General features: G+C 38.9%; 1 protein-coding gene across 3 annotated transcripts in view; it reads right to left on the bottom strand.

Annotated features, from left to right (window-relative positions):
* golm2 (golgi membrane protein 2) overlaps positions 1–22,883 on the bottom strand; it is a 63,263-nt gene that overhangs the window by 28,385 nt on the left and 11,995 nt on the right. For 2 of the 3 annotated variants that reach the window (XM_078427204.1, XM_078427203.1), the window contains exons 2-5: positions 19,914–20,084; positions 7,831–7,885; positions 4,995–5,097; positions 637–754 (exon numbers count right to left, since the gene is read on the bottom strand). In XM_078427204.1, coding sequence (XP_078283330.1) covers positions 637–754; positions 4,995–5,097; positions 7,831–7,885; positions 19,914–20,084 — 447 coding nt within the window. The remainder of the gene's footprint in view (positions 1–636; positions 755–4,994; positions 5,098–7,830; positions 7,886–19,913; positions 20,085–22,883) is intronic. The other variant, XM_078427205.1, reaches the window with a different exon arrangement.

The following is a 22,883-nucleotide window of genomic DNA, read 5'->3' as shown; positions in this document are numbered from 1 at the left end:
CTCACCAGGGCACAATTTCTGAACTCCCTTTCCACCAATTGGGCCCCAGTTCCTGCCCTACCTTTCTACTTGCCCTGGCCACAATTATTACGCTCTTTCAATTTACTTGGTTCACAAAAAAAATTACCATAGTGAATTAAAAAAGTGTTATAGTATTAATATAAATTACAGCCCATAGTCCAGAAAATCTGTCAATCCAGCACCAAAATCCCCAACATACCAGATTATCCAAGCAGAACTGTGGTTTCAGAGGCGACAGGAATATTAGGAACTTCTGCACCAACTCCAAAGGCTAAGCATGCATGAAGTAAATGACAAGTAGTACTCTTTCCACACCAATGTTGGCTGACAGGAATATTCAATGCAAAATATGTGGTTCCTATTTAAAGAGCATTGCACCTCCAGTTTCCACCTTCAGGGGAAGGCAGGATTTTATTATGCACAACCTTTGACATTGGGCCATAATGAGTTGGTATAATTGACTATAATCAATCCAATTTTTGGCAACTAAAATGACAGATTATATGGTTATGTGAATATAAATGCATCAATATACACATATACATACACACACCCACACACTATTTGAACAGAACCAAAATAATGCTCCATTAAAATTTCTCAGCATGAGCTTACTTCATTTTGTTTGGGATCTTCTTGCCGTTTTGGAGGTTGGTTGTGCACTCTCTCTAAAGTTTTGATTTTCTCTTCACATTGCTCCTTAAGTGCACTGATCTGCTGACCACATTGCAAGCTGCAAAAAAAAACAAAAAAAACTCAAGGTACGTAAGCAGTACTTACAAGACATCAATTTGGATATTTCAAATTGTTCCCAAATTCAACCAATAAAACTGTTAATTCGTCAATAATATAAAAAAACTTAATCAACAAACTAAAAAACAGGGCAAATTTTCTGGGGATTGAGGTTTAGGGGAAATGGGCCAAACACAGGCAAATGGAGCATAGATGGGGAATTTTGGTCAGCATAGAAGAGATGGTCTGTTTACGTGTTGTAAGACTCTCTCCTTTCAATGTTTAACGTTTTTAAGGAACATTTTCACATTGCATTCTATGGGTGTTACAAAATGGTTAGATACACACTCCCCCTTCAATAAATTCTCTGTGGAGGCAGATTGGCCTGGAAAGCTAGCTTTTCCAGTTTTAAAACAGATCTGACGAGGGAGTAGCTGCTCATACAAAAGATAAACAGAACCATTGGCTTGACGGTATGCATGGTTTGCCACCACGTAAGTAAAATATTAATTACAGGCATCTTTTACCTTTTAATAGCAATGTTAGCCTTAGTTTAATAGGAACAAGGAATTTGGATTCCCTAATACTCTTTGTTAATTTATTGTCATGCATCGACTTGCCTGTTTTGTTGGCAAATTAAGAAACAGTGACCTCCAGGTTAAATAGCTTCTTCGAAGCAATCATCGGATTATACTGCACAATAACCACTACCTCAATGATCTATTACATACTTTGGTTTTGTATTATGGTATGGGTATTTAATATTACTGATTATTAATGTATTTTATTATTGATTATTAAATATTTATTTATTGAGTTATTTTAATAATTTGCTTGTAAAGTTGCAGTTAGTAAGGATTTCATTGCTCTGTTCCCGGTACATATGACAATTAAATACTCTTTACGCTCACGAACACCTCAAGAAACCTCCTTGCTACGATGTAACAAAATGATACTGCAGGCAATACACAAATCTCTGTTTAGATAGCCCAATCACATGCACTATGTTTTATTGCAGCACTGCAGGCAATCCTGACTGCACGACTCCGTAGTCAAGATACAAGGCAGGGTCAAAATGTAGTACTAAAAATAGTTTAGACTTGTGAAAATGATTAGCTGAGTCAACATTACAAAATAGTAATACTTCTTTGGGCATATAATTATCTATATAATTTCAGAAAATGCTGGAAACATTGCAAGTCAGGATTAATCTGTGGGGGGAAAAAAGTGGGTAGAGGAGGGATGGATGGGGCAAAAGGAATATCTCGGACAGCCGGGTTACCATGGTAATAAGTAGTCATTTGGCTGCTAGATTAACGAGGACAACTAAAAAGAGGGGGGGGGGGGGTGGGGGGGGGGGGAAGAACACAAAAGTTGTGAAATGTGGTGGTGTAAAAATGCCCAGCAGTTCAAGTTATTTTATTGTTAAAAGGAAAAACAGACCTAACTTTACACATAGATGACCAATAGCAGTTCTAGCCAATTCTGATAGACAGAAAGCAAGGTACCCAAAGAAATCGATGTGGAGTCATATGCAACATGTGCGGACAAAAGAGATGCTATTCTTCAAGCTTACAGTAAGTTTCCTTATAATAGTGCAGGAGATATAGACAAATAGGTCAGAATGGAAATATATAGTTGCAGCAACTGGAAACTCAGGGTTTGCCCCTTCCTCAGCCTCTCTCCAACTTAAAACCGACTTGTTTTCACTTTTCCCAGTTTTGACAAAGGGCCCTCAACCCAAAACATGAACTCAATTTATTTTTCCACAGATGCTGTCTGATTTGCTGAGTGTTGTAGCATTTGCTGGTTTGTGTTTTTTTCAGCCACTGATGCTGCTGAGCAGACTCAATGTGCACTAACTTGTCCCAGCAAAAATGAGATGGCAATTTACTCATTCAACCAGTCATTTCATTTTAAAGCACCTTATTATTATTGTCCATTTAACATTTAATAAATCTGTTGTATATTAAACAATTTAAATTAATGCATGCCAAAAATTTCACAAGGCACGAAAATTGTTATTTGACATTCTACAATGACACTGCACTACAATTGTCCAAAAACATTAAATGTCTTTGCACATATCAACACCTTTTTGCAGTCTAATGGCTGTAATTGTGCAAAGAAAATGGGTGTCATTTTAATTTTATAAATATTCTCAGGTTGTGGTCTGCACTGAGAACTACCTCAATGTTATTGATTTATAATTTATGTTTTCCACTGCTTTGAACGAATGACCTTTTGCCTCAATGTCTGAGATTACAGCATCAGTTGCTATGCAACCATTAAAACTGGCAGACTAAAGATGTTGGGAATGGTAGATGAGGTGGCAGCTGGCAGCTTTGAATGCATTCACATTAGACAATGACAGGTAATCTGGATAAATGCATTTCAAATCAGAAATCTGCTATGGTGCAGACAAGACAGATAATCACTAGGATAGTGTAAGAAAATAACTGCAGATGCTGGTACAAATCGAAGGTATTTATTTCACAAAATGCTGGAATAACTCAGCAGGTCAGGCAGCATCTCAGGAGAGAAGTGACGTTTCGGGTCGAGACCCTTCTTCAGACTGATGTCAGGTGGGCGGGACAAAGGAAGGATATAGGTGGAGGCAGGAAGATAGAGGGAGAACTGGGAAGGGGAGGGGAAGAGAGGGACAGAGGAACTATCTAGTAATGCAACCCCAACTCTCCAGACTAACACCAAATGAAACAGAGGATAATGGCTAAAATGGGAAATACTGCAAAACAAGTTAGTCATGCAATGAGTAGGAAAGAACTGCAGATGCTGGTTTAAATCGAAGGTAGATCACAAAATGCTGGAGTAACTGAGCGGGACAGGCAGCATCCCTGGAGAGAAGGAATGGTGACAATTCAGGTCGAGACCCTTCCTCAGACTGATGTCAGGGGAGTGGTCAGGACAGAGATAGAATGCAGTCGGAGACAGTAAGACTGGTGGGGGAACTGGGAAGGGGATGGAGAGAAAGGGAAAGCAAGGGTTATTTGAAGTTAGAGAAGTCAATGTTCATACCGCTGGGGTGTAAGCTACCCAAGCGAAATATGAGGTGCTGTTCCTCCAATTTGCACTGGGCCTCACTCCGACAATGGAGGAGGCCCAGGACAGAATGGTCAGGTTGGGAATGGGAGGGGGAGTTAAAGTGCTGAGCAACCAGGGGATCAGGTAGGTTAAGGTGGAGGCAGCACCGAGGCAGTCATCAATGTAACGGAGATAGAGTTCGGGGATAGGCCCAGTGCATGCCTGGAACCAGCTGAGTTATTACTCCAGCATTGTGATTTACATTCATACAAGTTTAATCCGGACAACTGCATCCATCCATTTACCTCAGAAAGAATGAAAATCCAAGTTAAAAACTAGTTGCCTTGGGAGGGTCAAAGAACAAAGCATACAAGCTGATCTGCACGTTACATGTTAAATTCTTAGTATATTAACACCAGTTTTCAGTGATACATCTTTTCACAAATTCTGGTTATTTATAGTAAACATTGTTTTTGGGACATAATTTTAATTTTGTATCCAAACCAAACTTATTTGACTAACAAATTTCATCAGTCACTGGCTTTCAGCTGCCTTGCAATATTTACCGCAATATTCACATCAGCATTCAAGTTCTTTCAGTTTAATCCATAAATTCACTGTGGCATATCAAACCCATGCCAGCCCTCAGTACAGCAAACCATCTAGTCATATTACTCAACACTTTCCTCATATGATCCACATTATTTTCCCCAAATACCCATTTAATTCTCTTTTGAAAACCTGTATTGATTATTTTCAATTATGTCATAAGGAGCAAGATTTTTTATCATCAACATTCCCTGAATAGTTTTCCTGAAATCGCCTCTGTCTTTTGCTCTTGTGTCCGACAGTCCTACAAACACCTGCTAATGGGAAATCCAATGGCAAAATATTACAGGTGCTGGAAATCTGAAGTAACAACATGCTAGAAACACCCATAGTCAAACAGATTAAAGTTTCAGGCTAATGACCTTTCATCAGATGAAATTTTACCAACCCAAAAACATTAACTATTCCTCTCTTCACAGATGTTGTCTGACATGATTAAAAGGGAAATTAAAACTAATTAAAATCAATTACACAGAATCGATTAAGTATGCTTTGAGGGTTCACTGGGACCTTTTTTGTTTCATTCCGTTTCAATTGTCAATTCCATTACAACCAGTACAAAAGACAAAAGAGAAACATCAAAATTTTACCTCTCGTATTCCAATTTCTTCTCCAAGGATGTGGAGTTCCTCCTGTACTCCTGAAGTTGTTCATCCTGCCTTATGAACTCTTGTCGTAATTCAGTGAGTTGCTCTGTGTAACAGAAAAACACTTCAGCCAAACCAAAAATGACAGTATAGCAATGACCAGTCCTAGATCTGTACAGGGCAACATCTGGACATTTGGCCCAATATGTCCATGCCTATTTACATTCATCCCAGATGACCCCATTAGGCCTGTACACTTCTCCAAGTACTTGATCAAGTGCCCTTTATGCACTTAACTGTATATGCTTTAGTACTTCCTCTAGCAGTGTGCTCTATATCATCACAACTGTGCAAAAAAACCTCCTCAGATCTTTTTTTAATTTCTTCTCTCTCATCTTAAACCTTGCCTTCTTGTTTTATACTTCCCTACTCAAGAAAAGGACTAATTGCCTACATATTCATTCTATATTCACTCCCCAGCTTCCTGCATTCCAGTGAGAATAAACCCAGCCTATCCAATTTCCTTCTAAGTAAAGCCCTGCATTCCAGTCTACATCTTGTGAAGCTCTTCTGCACTCTTTCTAATGCTATCATTCTTCCTCCGGCATAGCAACCAATATTCCAAATCCAATCTGACCAATGTTTTGTACAGCTACAACTCTTGTATTACACCTCAACAGCATAGGCAGGGATACTAACTACACTACCCGATCCTCCTGTGACACAATTTTTAGAGGTATGAATCTGCATCCAAAGATCCCTCTGTACATCAACCTTTGAGGCTACATCTGCCCCAACTCTTCTTCCTTCACATCCTTCTCCCTGGCAAATATGATGACAAATATTCATTTGGGATGCTGCTCATATCCATTTATTCCTCATAAAGAGAGAGTGTCAGAGGCAGATAACTAGTCAGTCAACTTACCATCTGTCAAAGAAAATATAGGAAACTATATTACTGATGTTACAACGAGACATTAGGAGAAAAAAACAATCAAGGCAATCAACTAAAGTCGATACGGCTTTGTGAAAAAGTTATATTTGATCAACTTAGTAGAGCTCATTCAAGTGTACTGCAGATAAAGGACACACTATACTTAAATTTCCAGAAGGCATTTGATGACGTACTGTTTCACTGTTAATATGGAAAATAAAAGCTCATGATGCAAGTGTAACATACTGGCATAGATTGGGGATCAGCTGGCTGACACAAAGTACAGTAGGAACAATACGTTTTCTTTCTGGTTGGCAAGATTTAACAAATAGTACATTACAGAGTGGTACCGCAGCAGCAATATTTTATATAAATGACTTGGATGAAGTGTCTGAACATAATATGCTAAATTTGTTGTCGACAAAGGCAAGTTGGAAATTAGGTTGCGAAAAGGACAACGGTCAGCTACAAAGGAATATGGATGGAATAAGTAAATATACAAAGATCTCGTAAATGGAATATGTAGAAAACTTGACTTTGTCCATTTTGACAGAGAAAAAATAAAAGACCACATTAACTTGACTGGTGAGATATTGTGAAGGGATTTGGATTTCCAACGCAGGGCTACTGTGCACTGAATTAATCTCCTTATTTAAGGAAAATTTTCACTTTGGAAGCTATTCAAAGTTTTCCGTGAATGAATGAATCTTTAGTCACATGTACCCAGAGTATCTAGTTACAATGAAATGCTTTATTTTACATACAACCTAGGCAGTACCCAAGCGTTGCCACATGTTGGTGCCAAAAAAGTTACAAAAGTACCGAACAGTCCTATCTAATGCCAAACGCCGCACACACAGCAGCACCCCCCGCAGTTTCCCCCTTGTTCTCAAATCCTCCTACCCCCTTCACTGATACCTGGATTAATATAGGGAAGAACTGCAGATGCTGGTTTGAATCAAAGGTAGACACAAAATGCTGGAGTAACTCAGCAGGGCAGGCAGCATCTGTGGAGAGAAGGAATGGGTGACAATGGGTCAAGACCCTTCTTCAGACTCAAGGGTCTCGACCTGAAACATCACCCATTGCTTCTCTCCACAGATGCTGCCTGTCCCACTGAGTTACACCAGTGCTTACCTTGGATTAGTGTATTTTCTCAAAGGTTGGACAGGCTAGTCCTGTTTCTTCTTGTAGGGGAATTTAGAACCATGGGTTACAATTTTAAAATAGGTGATTGTCCATTAAGGACAGATAAGTTGAGATATTTTTTCTCTCAGGGAGGGGGGGGGGGGGTGATGAGATTTTGCAAAGCTCTTCCTGAAAGATCAGTAGAACTGGAGGCATTGAATATTTTTACGGTAGAAATAGATAGGGCATTCTAGTTCAGCCAGGGGGAGTAAAATCACTCACTATAGGTAAACTGGAAGTGGAAAACAAAATAGTACAGCACAGCAGCATGATGTCTGTGCAGAACATGATGCCAAAGTGAACTAATCCCTTCTGCATACACATATCCCTCCATACCTTGCACATTCATGTACCCCTCTCAAAGTCCCTTAAATGCCACTATTGTATCCGTTTCCACTGCTATAACTAGATGCGTGTTCCAGGCACCTACTACTTTGTGCAAAGGAAAGCAAAATGTTCATCTAGTTTGTATTTGGCAGAGAGAGGATGGTGTGGGAAAAGAGGGGGGGAATTAAAATGACATGCAGTTGGAACCTCAATATGGATGTTGTGGACAGAACACAGAAAATTTAGTTCTTAAACTTGTTTCTTGAAAGCACTGGATATACCATTTGTATATTATTTGAGCACATTATTAACTATGGTGATAAATTACATTGCATGCCAAAATCTAATACTTTACCATTGGCCAAACAATTCCAATGCTTCAATTCTTACCTTGTAACCGATGAATGAAAGACAGCTGATCTGTTATATTATTTTGAAATTTAAGCTGGAGGAGAAAAGAAAAAAGCTGTAACGCACTTAAAGCTGATTGGCACGTAACATTTAAAATTCAAACTAGATTCATTTTTCTTTTCAAAATGACAGTGTAAAAATACAATCTTTTGATAACTCTAAATACAAACTTTAAATTATACTAACTCACTCACTCAGATATCATGCTTAAAACGTCCTGATTGCTTTTTACCCAGAAGCTCAGAATGTACAGACCAACATTTAATCCTTTGTTTTTGCTGAAGTACAACCACTTGCATTTATAAACCTTCTCCAAATGCAGAAAAAAAATCTACTGATCAGACAAACTTATAGAGAGTCAAAGGACGAATTAGATGATTCTGATCCACATTTTGTTAAAGTTATGTGATGCTACTTTTATCAAGTGCCAGAGTTGTGTAAAAGGATCAGCTGTGGACTGAAGTGCATGTTTCCATGCTGAACGACTTGAGACAATATGGTCTTTCCTACGCTTATTTCTTGTGCTTTTACACAAGGAGGCTCAAAAGAGTTACTCCAGCATTTTGTTGAGTTGGGATTGTAGAACAGAAAAAAAAGGTTATGGGCAGAGGGAGAGCAAGACCATGAAAGGATGACAAGGCCTTGGAGATTAGGAATCAGTGACAGCTAATCACAGTTGAACTCTTCTCTCCATTTCTGGACTTGAGGGAAACAAATTTGCTTCTTCATAGCTTTCCAATAAATCATGTTAAATAACCACAGCATCCAGCTCACCTACAAGTTTTGTTACAGCTGCATGCCCTGATAGCCATTGAATTACACAAGAACATAAAAGAAATAGACAGAAGTTGGATATTTAGTCACTCATGACTACTTAACCATTTAATAAGATCAGTGATCTTTTACGTTCGCACCACTTTCCAGCGTTGCTTCACATGACTTCTAATTGAAAATTAGTTCCAATCACTACAGTAACTCATGACATTCTTAAGTACCACTTTTAACTCATTTCATATCTTCACAAGCCATCAAGTCTGCCTAAATTGCCAAGGAGTCCAGTTAGAGTCTCCAATTTGAAAATGGTAATAGGTAATCTAAGAGGTAACAAATACCTTGGTTTATGAAATGTGGCAGATTAATGTGACAAATATAATGATGTCTGCAATCATAACTCAAAAGCCTAGAAAATGTTTCAAATGTTATACGTTTAGTAAATGAAACGGCTTCTGAACCATGGCAAAATTAACAAAGCCAATAACATAAAGAAAATGCTAAAAAATCAAGCTAGATTTCCAGAATTTCAATAAAAAGCTAGTAAATTAAATATTGCACAGGAATGTAACATGTTACAGTTGTACAAAACGTTGGTTAGACCACATCTACAGTATAATGTACTGTCCTGGTTCTCACACCATGGGAGGATGTGATTAAACTAAAGAGAGCGCAGAAAAGATTCACAACGATGTTGTATCGATTGGAGTGCTTGAGTTACAAGGAGAGACTGGAAAGATTTGTTCTCAAAAGGGTGTTGGGAGGAGATATGATAGAGGTATTTAAAATTGTGAGGGGCATAAATGAGTAGACAACAAGTTGCTGTTTCCCATGGTAGGGGTCTCTAAAACTAGAGGGCATAAGCTCAAGGGAGGAGGTATAATAGGGATCCGACGGCTAAATTATTCAGGGTATTGGTATTTGGAATGAGCTGCCTGGGGAGAAGGTGGTGGCAGGAACAGCAACAATATTTGAGGCATCTGAATAGGTACTTAAATGAGCAAGACAGAAGGGTGGGCAATTACGCAGGATGAATATAGATAGGTATGATTATTGGCATAGATTCGTGGACTGAAAAACCTGTTTCTATGCGATGCAACTCTACGACTCTGAACAAAAGATCAAGTCACACCACATGTCCGCTGGAAATGTGACGCTCAGGTCCTTCAGAGAGCAGAGGTGATTACACTCATTTACTTTACAATAATAAATACCTTACAATTCAAGTCAGTTAAACCAATTAATCTTTGTCCTGGTCTTAATACTAAATGTGGAAAAATATTCAATGTCTGCGATAGGATAAATGAAATGACATACAACGCTATGTGTGTAATAAAGCAAGATCTCCTTGGATAAAATAACATTGAGATTAAGCATTCTCAAGGGTTCAGTTACAAAATTTTCTGCCATCCCCCAGAGAATCCAGTACAAAATCCTCCTCATAACCTACAAAACCCTCCATAACCTGGCCCCATCCTACCTGACCGACCTCCTCCACAGGCACACTCCCACCTGCACCCTCCGCTCTGCTGCTGCCAATCTCCTATCCCCCCACATCCGGACCAAACTCAGATCCTGGGGGGACAGGGCTTTCTCCATCGCTGCTCCCACCCTATGGAACTCACTACCCCAAACCGTTAGAGACTCCTCCACACTCACCACATTCAAAACATCACTGAAGTCTCACCTATTCAGTACTGCCTTCAACCACTGAAGGTCACCTCACCTTCTGTCTCCTTTCTCTGTTCGTTTACTTATTTACTTATTTATCTATTTATTCATTTCCCTATGTTCTCCAAATCCCTGTAAAGCGTCTTTGAGTATATGAAAAGCGCTATATAAATGTAATGCATTATTATTATTATTATTAATGTTGAGACTCTCCAGAACTTCTCACCCACTACCAGAGATCAGATTCAGGAACATATTTCAATAACTCAAATGCAGCCCTGATTTAAGATCTGCCACATATTTCTAACTTTTTTTTGTTGTTGAGAATATACACACATTACATTAAAATTATAGCAGACTCTATAGTCCATTCTGGACAATGTGCAAAGCCACCTCCAAAGAAAACTGTTTGATGAGGAATCCATTCACTTTATTACAAACATCTGAACATTTTATAGTTCATTAGTTACGTAGGAAACAAAACTCAGAACTACTGTAATTACTTCTAGTGCACCCATAAACAAGAGAGCATATTATCTTTAAGTTTATTTATGTTGAAGCCCTGACATAGAAACATAGAAAATAGATGTAGGAGTAGGCCATTTGGCCCTTCAAGCCAGTACTACCATTCAATATGATCATGGCTGATCATCCAAAATCAGTACCTCATTCTGTTTTTTCCCCCGGAGGTCAAATTGTGAAATCTTAAACAATTTAGCCTTAGAAATAAAAATAATTTTACTTCTGTTTTCAGCCATACCATCTCAGTGCAATGTTGAGACATTTAAAACTTTGGCTACAATAAATCCTCCAACCTTCAGATCTGTCTGAGAGAATGATAGAGTTTAAGGTGGAAGCAGAGATTGAAATTTGGGATTTGAAACTCAAATTCTCTTAAATTTTCCACTGTGGCATTTAAAAAAAATATCATAAATATTCAACAGCAATCAACACATGCAGAAAATTCAAACTCCAGGTATAATTCCTCACTTAAAACAGTACAGTACAAGAACAGACCCTTCGGCCCATGTCTATGCCAAACACGATACCAAGATTGCCTCTTATCTACTTGCAATTAATCCATACCCCTTTATTCCCTGCATATCCATATGCCTATCTAAAGGTCTCCTTTTGACTATCTATTCTATTTATGCCTCTCATAATTTTATATACTTCTCTCAGGTTTCCCCCCATCTCTGGCGTTCCATGGAAAACAATCCATGTCTGTCCAACCTCTGCAGCTAATGCATCATTCTGGTAAATCAACTCGGGACCCTTTCCAAAGCCTCCTCATCCTTCCTCAATTGAGGCAATCAGAACTGCACGCAATATTCCAAATACAGCTAACCGAAATCCTATAAAGCTGCATCGTGATTGTGACTCGTACTCAATGCCTCGATCCACGAAAGCAAGCATACCATGCGCCTTCCTTACCACTCTACCTACTTGTGTTGCCACTTTCAGGGAGTTATGAACTTGGACCCCATGAATGCTGTTAAGGATCATGCCGTTAATTTTAAATTTTCCTCTTGCACTTGACCTCCCAAAGTGCAACACCTCACACTTGCTCAGATTAAACTCCATCTGCCACTTCTCGGTTCATTTCTGTACCTGATCTAAAACCTGTGGTGCACCTTAACAGCCTTCCTCACAGCCAGTGACCAGCAATTTTAGTGTCATCTGCAACTGGTTGGATGATACCCAAAGTATAACTCACCTGATATCTCCACAAATGCTGACTGGCCTACTTGCATTTTCTGCAGTGTCAGTTTTTCATCTGCAGTTGTGCTTTATGTCTTCCTTTCAGATTAAACAGTTCAGCTACTGCAGCTGGTGCAGAGTGTCCTGGCAAGAATTGGCCAAGGAAAACATGGCTAGAATTGTACTTGGCATATGCGTTAAACTAGAACTTGATTCTACATCAGGAGCATTCACAATTGTTATTGACAGTCATTTCCATTCCTGAAAAAAATTCAGAGAAACTCTTTGAAACCTGCTACAGCTGCTAAATCTACTCCCCAAGACAAACAAATTACAATTTCATCACCTGGTTGAATTTTTTTCCTGCCAATAAATCAATGGAATCTGTCCTTTTTCAATATCCTAACTTTTTTACTCATGAAGGCAAGTACAATATATTCATTCAGACAGAAACTTACACCTTAGAATATTTATATCCTAACATCTGTTTGTAATTGCTGAAATAGTTCCCCCACACAAGTGGCTCTGGCTTCTTTCATTAGATTGCAACACAGTTTTATTAAAGGCCTTATACAACTGTAATGCCCTCTACAGTCCTTCAGTTCAAAATCGTCCTGCTGGATCAGTTGCTCCAAGAAGATTTACACCTCATAAATGAAATAGTAAAAAGTGCATAACTTAAGCTGTAAAGTTGTAGAGCTGCCCAAGTGCATTCTCGGCCATAACATGATCAGCCATGATCACATTGAATGGTGGTGCTGGCTCGAAGGGCTGAATGGCCTACTCCTGCACCTATTGTCTATTGTCTATCAATGTGGTTGGACCAGGACAAATCGTTTTTTGATATTGACACCTCAAGGTCTCAACCATCTCCACTTCAGCACCATTGATACAGATCAGTGCATATAGTCCAGCTGGCTTCCTAAAGTCAATCACCAGCTCCTTCATTTTACTGACATTGAGGGAGAGGCTTCACACCAAGCTATCACGCTCTTTATCTCCTTTCTGTACTCATTCACGTCATTGTTTGAGATCCAACCCACTATGGTGGTATCATCTGAAAATTTGTAAATGGAGTTTGAGCAGAATTTGGATGTACAGTTAGTAATGTGTCAGAGTATAGGAAAGAGCAGAGATCGCAGCTCTGTGGGGCACCCGTGTTAAGGATCATCCTGGAGGATGTTTTGTCATCTAACTTTACCGACTGTGGGTCAGGAAGTCAGAATCCAGTTGTAGAAGGGAGGGTACTGAGACCGAGTTCCAGGAGTGGAGATGAATTTGGTTGAAATTATGGTGTTGAAGGAATAGCTATAATTAATAAACTGGAATCCGACATAGGTATCCTCATTATCCAGATACTCCAGGAATTAATGTTGAGCCAGGGTGATGTCATCTCAATCCTGATCCTGTTGTGGCAGTAGATAAACCACAGTGGATCAAGGATGTATGGGAGGCTGGAGTTGATGTGTGTATGTGGCGACTAGCCATTCAAATGACTTCATGATGGTGGATGTCAGAGCCACCGGTCGCTAGTCATTAAGGCACACCTTGTTTTTTTTCTTTGCCATCTGGATAATAGTGTCATTTTAAAGCTGGTGGGAACTTCAGGTGGGGGAAAAGGTTAAAGATTTCCACCGATTTCCACAGTCGCGTTCCACAGATTCACTCAGGAAGGGCAATTTGACAGCTGTGGTGGTGACCGTGGTATTGATGCACCCAAGGGTGTTGGGGTCGATGATCTCAGTCCACTGACCTTCTGTTCAAATGAGCAACAAATGCATTGAGCTCGTCAGGGAGCAATGTATTGTTGCCAGCAATTCTGGCAGACTTCATTTTGTAGCCCATTATAGTATGCAAAGCTTGATGGATGACTTTGTGGTTAGTTTGGACACTAGATAAAACCACATTGATCAACACTGATGATGCGGAACAACTTAAAGCTTGAAACTGTATCAATTACATAGATTTATCCATCAAAGGGGAGTTCAATTAAACGTAGCTATGAATGTTTGATGTTTAAGTCTTTAGGAAGTACAATGCCCACACCCCATGGCAAAAGAATAAACATACAGTACAATGTTTAAGGGGATTCCTTTTACACATAGCAATAGAAAAATCAACTTTTATAAAATGTGGATTTTCATCTTAATGGCTAAGTAAAATAGATGACGACTTAAATGTCAAAGACTTCCAAGCTTCCTTATGCCTCATTGGAAATCAGGAAAGCACATGTGTATATAATTTGAAATTCTATGTTTACTGCTGTGGCACCATTAGCAGTCAGTCCCTCTGCACAGAAATTACCACTCTGGTCCTCCTGATGCCTATACTTGGCTAAGCTGGTGCAGAGGTCAACCTAACTGACAAACAATCCCAGAGTCCAGTGGTATAGTCCAAGGAGAAAACACAGCCATTTCAACAACTGGCAAAACTCCTCCTTCAGCTTTGCAGGTGATTTTTAACAATCAGTTTCTGAGATTGAGTCAACACAAAAAGGATAAAATAATCAAATAAAATATTTTAAACTGAAAGGTTACTAAGAATACCCTAAAATATTTGTAAATAATAATAAGCCAATACAAATAATTGAGCGTATATGCAAAGGACAGAGGTTGCATCAGCTTCTCCTCAGAAAATCACTCACCATGGGATGCGTGCTGGCTGACTGGACTCCTCGCGGAATCCAACAGGGCAGATGGAGTTTTTTTAAGATTCCCCAGTTTTCAGCTTGGGTAATCCATTTGCTGAACCCAATACAGGATGTTTAACACCTAAACTAATGCCTCCGAACTGTCAACTCTGTTCCTGTCACTACAGTCAGCTGGAAGAGGTCTGCCCCGGAACCTTGTGCCTGGGACAATGGTGGAAGTAACTGTGCAGATGACCGAGAACGCAGCAGAGCAGTAGACCTACCCAATAACTGTTAATTTCTCTTTTCACTCCTAATCCAAATCCCCAGTGGAACACAAATCCCAGCTAAGGATCCAAAAGACAAATCTCCAGGGGAACAGTGCAAATCAGTGCGATAGGTCTCCCCTACTGGACTTTGAGAAAACATATGCAGGGAGCCCAGGAATTACTATTGTTTCTGGAGAGAAGGAATGGTGGCATTTTGGAGCGAGACCCTTCTTCAGTCTGAGTTACTCCAGCATTGTGTCTACCTTCGATTTCAACCAACATCTGCAGTTCTTCCAATCACATTAATATTGTTTCAACAGCTAAAGCAGAAAAACTGACTATAGTCAGTGAAGTCCATCCTTAAAGAAACCAAACAATAAGAAATTGGTGCATTGCTGCAGTAATAACCACTTTAAAATCCTAATAAATCTGGCCAAGACAAAGAATAGAAAGCCATAGGAAATATAGATTTACAGTCAAATCCCAAGGAAGTACTTATCAAAATGTCAGCTCTCATTTCAAGTGTGCAACTAAAACATCAATTGCATTGCAGATCAATAGTGCGTCGGGCAATCTGGTTGCAAGATGAATATAGTTCGATCAGGAAAAGGAAAAATATTGACTCCATTTATGCCAAAATTCTATTCCAGACATCTTGACAAATGACAAAAATATCAGTACTTTGTTTCCAGAATTAAACAATATTATATTCAGTCAACTCAGTGATAAAGTAAACATTTGAAACCATGGATTTTAGTAGTAAAATTTAAATCACAATCCCCAAGTGGCAGTAGAGCAAAATAATTGCAAGAACCTAAAAAGGCTAGAGAATGTATTTTCTTATTTATGTGCCTCAAGATAACAAGATCCTGTTATTTTGATTTGCATAAAATCAACCCAACATATCCCACTTTTAGATTTAAAACTAAAATGTAATAAAAGTATTCAAGTCAGGCAGCATCTGTGGTGAGAGAATGGGTTAATGTTCCAAAACATTGGCCGTTTTTCACAGCACAGATACTGTCCAACCAGCTGAGTATTTCCAGTATTTTGTGTTTTAATTCGGATGTCTAGCATCTGCTACATTATGCTTTCACATTTTCATTTCATTACATTGATATTACGTTAACATTCCAGAGTTTGAGACAGATCTGTTCAGCACAGAAACTGACCTTTCAGCTCTCCACATTCATACCGACCATTTTGTATATCTACACAAATCTCATTTGCCTGCATGAGGACTGTATCTTTTAAAGTTTATACCTATTTCAGTGGCTCTAAATGCCACTAAAACATAGTACCAATAACCCTCATTATAACGGACCATGGGAGGAGGGGTCGAAATGGTGTCCGTTATTGCTGATTGTCCGCTATAACAGAGTATTTCAAGAGGGGTTTTAGAAGACCGGCACAGATCCTCAAAATCATGGCAGAAATGGGAAAGAAGCTCAATTTGATAAAATAGTGTTCTCAGATTTAGCTTAGTTTAGAGATATAGCATGGAAACAAGCCCTTCACCCCAATGAGTCCACGCTGACTATGGATCACCTATTCACATTAATTCTATGTTATCCCACATTAGCATACACATCTGACACACTAGATAAATATCTACAGACAGAGGCCAATTTCTTATACTCTGTTGGTGGAGGTTAACCATCAGACAGTAAATCTCCATATCCTTAACTATTTTTAATCCTGGAGTTTTTGTAACCTTATAAATGCCAATATTTTCTGAAAGAGATCGTAAAAATCACACAGCCCAAGACCGAACGCCAGACCTGACCTTCCCAATATGAACGGACACCTTGGTCACAACTGGCGTTGCCTCCCAGCATCAGGGATCCAGGTTTGCATTCTATGTGGTAGCACATTCTGGATATCAACCATTCTCCATTAAAAAATCTCCTAATTCTCACAAAAAGATGCGCTCCTGATTTGATACTCATACCTTGGGGGAAAAAAGTTAACTTTGTATCCTATTCATGCCTCTCAATTTTTAATAGACATAGAACAGTACAGAACAGTACAGAACAGGGGTAGGCCCTTCAGCTCACAATATCTGTGCTGAACATCTCTGCTTGCTTGTGATCCATATCCCTTCATATCCATGTGCCGATCAAAAAACCTCTTAAACGTCACTATCGTATCTCCTTCCACCACCCCCGGCAGCTGTTCAAAGCACTTTATACTTTGATCACTATATATTTCCATCAGGATGCATCAGACTTCTTCACTTCAGAAAAAATGAGCCCTGCCTATACAGAACTAAAGCACTCTCAACTAAGGTATGCCATTCTAGATTTACCACATCCTGGTAAATATCCTGTGCTCCCTCTCAAAAACAATCACATGCTTCCTTGTGTGACTACCAGAACTGCACATAATACTCCAGTTGTGGCCTAATTAATGTTTTGTAAAGTTGCAACACAAATATTATATTTAAGGCCATAAATTAGACATATGGCAAGCTTACCATATGCAATTTCACCACCCTTGCCATCTGCATTACTACTTTAACGAAACAAAGAGCCTGGACACTGGGACTCTGTTCATCCACAGCCTACCATTGGATATGTACTGAATGTAACATATGCCACAGACAGCAACGGATCCAGTACTAATCGGTATAATATATCAGTCAGACTGTTAATCAGAAAACCATTCTTCCCATTAGCAGACTTACCTTGGATCCCATGTGCCTTAGCCTTCTGGATCAGCCTACCACGTGGAACATTGTCAACTGCCTTGCCAAATTCCAAACATTACTGACCTGTCTTCATCGATCTTCAAAGTTACCACAATAATCAAATTTATAGAATAAGATATCCATCACAAAGCCAAGCTCTATCCTTAATCAGACCCCATTTTTCCAAAATAATTTCTCTCAGAATTTTGAGTTTGAGTCGAGTTTAGTTTATTGTCATGTGTACGATGTACAGCAGAAAGCTTTTGTTGTGTGCTAACGAGTCAGCGGAAAGACAATATACGATTACAATCAAGCAGATTATAAATCAGAAAAGACAGGAATAACATCCAAGGCACATCTCTTTCAATCAGATATTGAAGTTGATGTACTTATGAACAAAATATAGTCATGGATTGTAAATCAAAATCATCTGACTTGTTTATTTTTAATCCTCAACTTTCTTCAATCCAGTCAAAGAATGGAAAATAGTTTTAAGACTCAAGCTTCTGGGACTTGATTTCTTTTATTCCTTAGTAACACAAAGACAAGGCTCCACCTGCTCACTGATATAGTACAAAGTTCACAGTTCACATCCGCTGGTATCTGAAGTCCAGTTTGCATATATGAAACCCTAATTGTACATTGTTCAAAAAATTAGATTTAGAATTAATACTAGAGGTAAATCTGCCCCTTGTTTTACTGCTTTTACTTTATTGCCTTAAGCTGGCCTACAAGTCAAACTGTCACCTCATCTAAGGTCACCTTTTTACAAATGTAAGCAACCACAATTTCTGCGACTTGAATTTAAAAAAGAATCAATTTCTCAAGAAGTAACCAAATGTATAATAGTTTACGGTCATATACAGCAGTATACAATTAAATTCCTTGTTCACATGAAGCTCAGAACAAACAGAATACACGGTATACTCAATTAGTATAAAAGGAAACTAAAGGCTACATTGACTATAATTACAAGCACTTTCAAACATGTATTGTAGGAAAATAACTGCAGAAATAACTGCAGATGCTGGTACAAATCGAAGGTATCACAAAATGCTGGAGGAACAGTGGGTCAGGCAGCATCGCTGGAGAGAAGGAATGGGTGACGTTTCGGGTCGAGACCCTTGTTCAGACTGATGTCAGGGGGCGGGACAAAGAAAGGATATAGGTGGAGACAGGAAGACAGTGGGAGAACTGGGAAGGGGGAGGGGAAGAGAGGGACAGAGGAGTTGTCTAAAGTTAGAGAAGTCATTCTCTAACTTTAGATAGCTCCTCTATCCCTCTCTTCCCCTCCCCCTTCCCATTTCTCCCACTGTCTTCCTGTGTCCTGCCCTCCCGACATCAGTCTGAAGGGTCTCGACCCGAAACGTCACCCATTCCTTCTCTCCAGAGATGCTGCCTGACCCGCTGAGTTACTCCAGTATTTTCAAACATGTACTCATGCACACTATTTACTAAGCAATTCCTTTAAAAAAGTTGTGCATATTTTGGATGCAGACTTCTAAGGTATGTAATCTGTTTCTTGAGCTAAATCAATCAAACAATTGGAAATAATTGGTGATTTAAGAGATATCTTATCCTAACCTTTGTTCCACCCTTAACTGTACATGCATAATAGGAATATATTTAGACTATGGTTGACTATGATTAACTCACATTATCTGCAATATAGTTCATTTATAAAATTTAGTGCACAACTCTTTTAGACATGCAAGTTTTTTTTTTAAACTGCACTAACCCTTACAGAACACAACATACGACACATAGCTTAACGTTGTGACATAGTTAACAACATAAATGCAGAGACTGCTCGCTACATAGTTTGACAAAGGACTTGAAAGTAGATTCATGGCAAGTCAATATTATTCATGTTTCTCTCAGGCGCAATTTTGTTTCTGTCCAACTTCCTGTTAAGTTTATGGTAATGGTAACAGCCATTGGATAAGCAAGCAAAATTATTAATGTGCAAGCCTCATTGCAATGCTGGCTAATAGGCTTTGAACCCTGAAATATGATTTAAGACACATTTGTTATTGTAATCGTGCAGCTCTGTGATCTTGATTAGCTTTGCTCATGGAACAAAACATGTCCTATAACCATGGCACTACCACCAAACAAAAACACAACGAGGTTAAATTACAGCCCTGAATTATGTATCTCAGTAATTTGAGAGCTGCACTGGAATTCAGTGAAATCTAATAAATTTCATATGCCGAGTAGCCTGGAAATTGAGTCAATGGTACGACAATGTTCATTATGAGTGCAACATAATGCAAATTTTAAACTGCAGGCTTTGGTTTATGATCAGAACATAATGAACATGCTCTATTACCTTCTCCTCAATGCATTTTTTCATCAAAGTCTCTCTACTTTGCAGCTGGTTACCCAAATTATGACATTCATCCTCCTTTTCATCAAGCCGTCTCCTATGAGTATCCACTTGGCCCATGAGCTCAGAGTTCCTCTTCTCTAGACGACTTTTAGCAGTATCTGTCTTTTTCACCTGGTGAAAAAGAAAAAGCAGCTGAATGAAGTGATGACTTGAACATTTTAAAGGAAATGAGGAGATTCAGAATTGAAAAAGGTAGGATTGAAATTAAATTTTCTTGATAATTTTATGCACAAATAACATACCACTTCACTCTACCACAGGAGACAGGATGAAAAGTCGTGATTGAAATAAAAAGGTTTGGCTTGGTTTAAATGTCCTCTTAAGTTTTAATATGTTGTTTGTGGGAATTAACCAATTCCCTGCAGTCGATGGAGAATTACTTGAAAATACTACATTCATAGAAATCACATACTTGGACAAGATGGACTTAATGTAAACACTTCAAAGTGAATTAATGTAAACATCACAAATTATATAGTTGATGCGATTCTCATTTTGTCCGCATCCCCTAATGAATCATGCATCAGAAGCCTGATTGAGCCCATCACGGGCTCAAGCAATTCTGGCATTCCCAGAAATTAGACCACCTGAATTCTTAGCATTTTGTACCTACAGAAGGAAAGATCAAAAGTAGTCAAGTACATTCAGTTTGTACAAATTCTTAATGTTCAGATACTTGTGGATTGGCACCAAGTCTAATCCAATGTTTATTAAGTCAACATAACTACCCAATATACACCACCTTAGTGCAATAAGGGTCGGTCTGTGTGTCAAAAAATGATCAATACCACAAGTTTCCAAGCAAAGAAAAATTATTGAACTGAAGCTTCAGAGTTATGGGCAAAGCATGACTCTCGGTGCAAAATATATTTCCCCAGTCTTTCCTGTTCCTAGTACGAATGACATTACAAAGTCAGTGAATAGTGGCTTCAGGTGCATTCATGACCCTAATAACCACAAAATGAAATGAAATAATAGATGCTGGAAGTCTGGAATACAACATTAAAATACTTGTCAGGCAGCATATGTGGGGGAGGAGGAAGAAGTATGGAGAGTTAACATTGCTGATGCTATTATTTCAGGTTGAAAATCTTTTAGAGCTAATAAAAAATAAAGATGGAGTGTGTTTCAAGAAACAGGAAGGGAGGGGGAAACAAAAAGGAATGATGAGTCAAAGGATAGAGGGCAGGAGAGGTCAAATGACTCTGAAGGTAGATTGGCATTGTAAATGCCAAATAACTGTCTGAAATTATCATGGCAACACAATTAATCTACTAGAAATACGACATGAAATAAAAACATTGGAAATGCTGCTTAATTTAAATTTCAGTGGCAACTCTAGAAATCCGTAATGATTTCCGCACCACATCATGAGAAAATCCATTGTACTTAAAGTGAAAGTATAAATCGCGTCCTCGGGGGGGATGCGAGATGCACCTCCCACAGATGCATAGAAGAGAACACTGAACGGAGGTAATTTAGTTGGTAGAGAGAACCAATGTTTTCAGGAGAAAACGCAAATACCTTGGAATACTGAAAGGGAGGAAAGTACTTCAGATGGTTCCTACCTGCATCCACCCATTAAGCAGGACTGAAGGGTTCAACAGCAAAAGCTAAAGAAATCCTATCTAGTTCAGGGAGTGGGGCGAAGGCACAAGAGCAAAACTGCAGGAAGTGAAGCAGGAATAATCATTGGCCCCAAACTATTATGCTCATTAAAACTAATGCAAAGTGCATTGCTCATTGCGAGTAATAGTCACACATTCCTGTTCAATAATCAGGAAATAGTCATCATCACCATCACAAAGACTGCCTAGTGACTCCTCCTGCTTCTTTGTTGCGAAAAGCTTTTGTCACCATCATCTCCTCAGTTTACCATATTTTCACCTTCCATAAACTCCAGCTTACTGGACTGAACTCTGAAGATCCCAGTCGACAACATCAGGCTCTATTCCTCTCTGAAATTATTCTCCATTCCTCTCATGGCTAAGCAGCATTACCACTTACCACTTAGTTAAATGTCTTTCTATAACAAAAAGCTCACTGATGTAAAACCATGCAATTATCTAACCTTCTCTAGTCCTACCATTTGCAAACCTAAACTCTTATACATCCATCCCAATCTCCATCCAGCACTTGCAGCCAAGCCGGTTGCTGCCTGGATCATCCCTAAATTCAGTCCATAAACAATGATACCACATCACCCTCTCTTCCATAATCCACCTCTCTGAAACTTTACTCACCACCACCAACCACACACTCATAACCCCAACATCACAAATCACCTCAGCAAAAAAACTGTTGGCTTAACATCCATTTTCCTCACATCTCTGAAGGTTCGTTGGGCACTAAAAGTACTTGATTATCCCAATTGTTGACATAATTCACAGAAATTTAAATTGTGCAGTATTTGAAAAAATTGTTGCACTGTCCAATAGAAATATAGCAACTGCCAGTTAACCTAAAATTAATTTGATCCATGGAGACCTGAGACTGCAGATGCTGGAATCTTGAAAAAAACCCCACATACTGCTGGAAGAACACATTGAATCAGGCTGTGGAGGGAAAGGAATGATTAATATTTCAGGCCAAGATACTGGGTCATGACCATTCCATCCACAGATACTGCCTGATCTGTTGAGTTCCTCCAGTAGTTTGTTTTTTTGATTCATTTGATCCATGTCATGTCCTCACCAAACCTTGCTTGACAATCTACCAAACTGACACCTTTTCTATTGGCCTTCTTTGCCTTTCTGTAGAAAAGGTTCTAGTATATTAAAAACTAACTGCAGCCTGACTCTAATTACATTAACATTACTTTATTGTTTTATATTCTATGAAACAAATAAAAAGGGTTCCATTATCCCCTCTGTAGCAACATCAACTGCTGCCTTTGAAAGCTTGTGCATC

Source organism: Rhinoraja longicauda, chromosome 33, assembly GCF_053455715.1.
Source record: "Rhinoraja longicauda isolate Sanriku21f chromosome 33, sRhiLon1.1, whole genome shotgun sequence".
Taxonomy (NCBI): domain Eukaryota; kingdom Metazoa; phylum Chordata; class Chondrichthyes; order Rajiformes; family Arhynchobatidae; genus Rhinoraja; species Rhinoraja longicauda.
The sequence above is the reverse complement of the archived record's forward strand: the minus strand, read 5'-3'. Positions and strand labels throughout refer to the sequence as shown.